The sequence below is a fragment of the Belonocnema kinseyi genome, chromosome 9 (genome assembly GCF_010883055.1).
Source record: "Belonocnema kinseyi isolate 2016_QV_RU_SX_M_011 chromosome 9, B_treatae_v1, whole genome shotgun sequence".
Taxonomy (NCBI): domain Eukaryota; kingdom Metazoa; phylum Arthropoda; class Insecta; order Hymenoptera; family Cynipidae; genus Belonocnema; species Belonocnema kinseyi.
In genome coordinates this window covers 101,456,527-101,458,575 of record NC_046665.1, presented here as the reverse complement: position 1 = coordinate 101,458,575, position 2,049 = coordinate 101,456,527, and the positions used below count along the sequence as shown (strand labels likewise).

The window sequence follows — 2,049 nt, the reverse complement described above, 5'->3', positions numbered from 1 at the left end:
TTGCGACAAGACTTAGAAGAGTTTGATGAATTCGTGACGAGAGAACGTGCATTGAATTTCGTTACCTTATTTGGAACTGAAGAATTGACTTTCTCTCCTGCTCGCTTTCTTAATTTGTTGCTAGATTTTTGCATAAAGCGAAGTTTGAAAACAGTGTTTTGAATGAAGCTATAAAATTCAGCTAACGTAGGGAGTTTATCACCATCTAATTTTTCGTGCCACCTATACAACACACTTTCAGGCAAACATCTTTCGAGAATCCTAATAACAATTTCTTCGCTAAGAGTGATTCCTCTTTCAGACAACATACTGAGATGTTGTTGAACCTTATCAACGAGCATAGATAGATCATCAGCAACCACCTTTCCAATAATAGGAAGATCCAATATCGCATCGATGTGTTCGAAAACTATCATACTTTTTTGATCTTATGCATCGCATAATGCTTTGAAAGCCTGGGGATAGTTTTCTTCACTCGCAGGATATTGTTTTATTTTACCTTCAGCCTTTCTATCTCTGAGAGCGGTTTGAAGATGAGTGTGTTTAGTATAATTACTAATATCTGTACGATTATGTACAATAGAAGTGAAGCTAGCCTTCCATGCGACCCATTCGGTGTGATCACCGTTAAAGCGAGGGATGTGTATTTCAGGAAGTCTAGGCAGGTCTTGACGCTCGGTAAGCGTAAAGTTACTGGAGTTCAAGGTTGAACTTGCGTGAGGAGAATATAATGCAACTTCGGTTTTTTGAAGCTTTGTGACAGCAGTAGCTACGTTAAAATAGCATGTCTGAATGTCATCGAAAGCATCAAGACGAGGATGGTCAAATTTTAAAGAACTGAGTTCGTCATTGTATTTCACATACGATGTATACAATGTTGTGAGACTATCTAAACGCAATTTTGCATTTATGGGATCAACAGAAGAAGCCTTTAAGAATTGATCTAATTTTTCGATTTGTTCTTCTAGTGACTTTCCCTTCTTTTCAATGTACGCAACGCGTGTTTTCTGCTCTGCAGTTAACTCCATTTTTAAAGTGAAAATCAAACCAAACAGAGAGAAAAGGGAAAATACTAGAAAAACAATGTTTGACCACAATAAAACCAAAAAATGGAAATATTTGAAATATTTCAGAGCGAAGAAATAATTTTTACCAACTAGTTAAAAAAGAATAAAAAGAATTCGTAATGCTATTCTAATTTAGAACGAAACAAAAAAATAAAGTTAAACTCTTAAGATTTCAAATTCACGAAAATTCTACCCTGAAAGAATTCTCCGAATTTTAGATAAAACCGTACGTATTATTTCGACGTAATACGAGTACGCGTTGTCACAGCGCGCGAGCAGAAATGCAACGGCGAAAGGCGACGGAAAGTAAGATTCAACGGCCAACGATGCGGCCGATGCCGATCACGTATTGATAACGTGCGATGGTCGCAAACGTTCTCGGAAGCGCTGTACGTTAGACAGCGACCGAGTAATGAATAAATAAATATACACACAAATAATAATTACGTAATGAAGAGATTCTGAAAAAGTAAATGTTTGCTGAAAGCAATATTGATAGATAAGCGAGAGAAAAGGTGAAGAGAGGATTGACTACTTTTCAGTGTAACTTATCTTTCTCAGCACTCCTGTCCCTCGATGCAGTTAAAACGCCCAAGTCGTTTGATTCGTAGCACGCCTCGTTGACCCAGCTCGGGAGCAGCAGCGGGAACACGAAGATGTCGTTGTATGATGCAATCGGCGAAAGATTCGCCGGAGCTGTTGACGCCGCTGCGCTCGCTCGCCTCTGCTCTGGAATGCGGCGCGTCGTTGATGCTGAAAGCGCGCGTGAATCGCCTGTCGGATGTCGCGCGATTGTCTTTGTTCGTGCACGTCGAAACTTGCGTGCGCGAGACGTCGTTTGTTTGCGAGGTGCGAAATTCATACCTCACAGGAGGCACCATGAACAATCTTGGATATTTCACCTTAGGTGGTTTAATAGCCTGTTTCAAATTTTTTAAGATTTTAATTTTATGTTTTTTGAGATTCTAGAATTTAATTAATG

At 39.3% G+C, this 2,049-nt stretch overlaps 1 protein-coding gene across 1 annotated transcript; it reads right to left on the bottom strand.

Annotated features, from left to right (window-relative positions):
- Window positions 1-428: 428 nt before the first annotated feature.
- On the bottom strand, window positions 429-1,028 carry LOC117180660. Its single transcript, XM_033373150.1, has one exon. The coding sequence runs from the start codon at window positions 1,026-1,028 to the stop codon at window positions 429-431; it is 600 nt and encodes a 199-aa protein (XP_033229041.1).
- Between the last annotated feature and the right edge of the window lie 1,021 nt (window positions 1,029-2,049).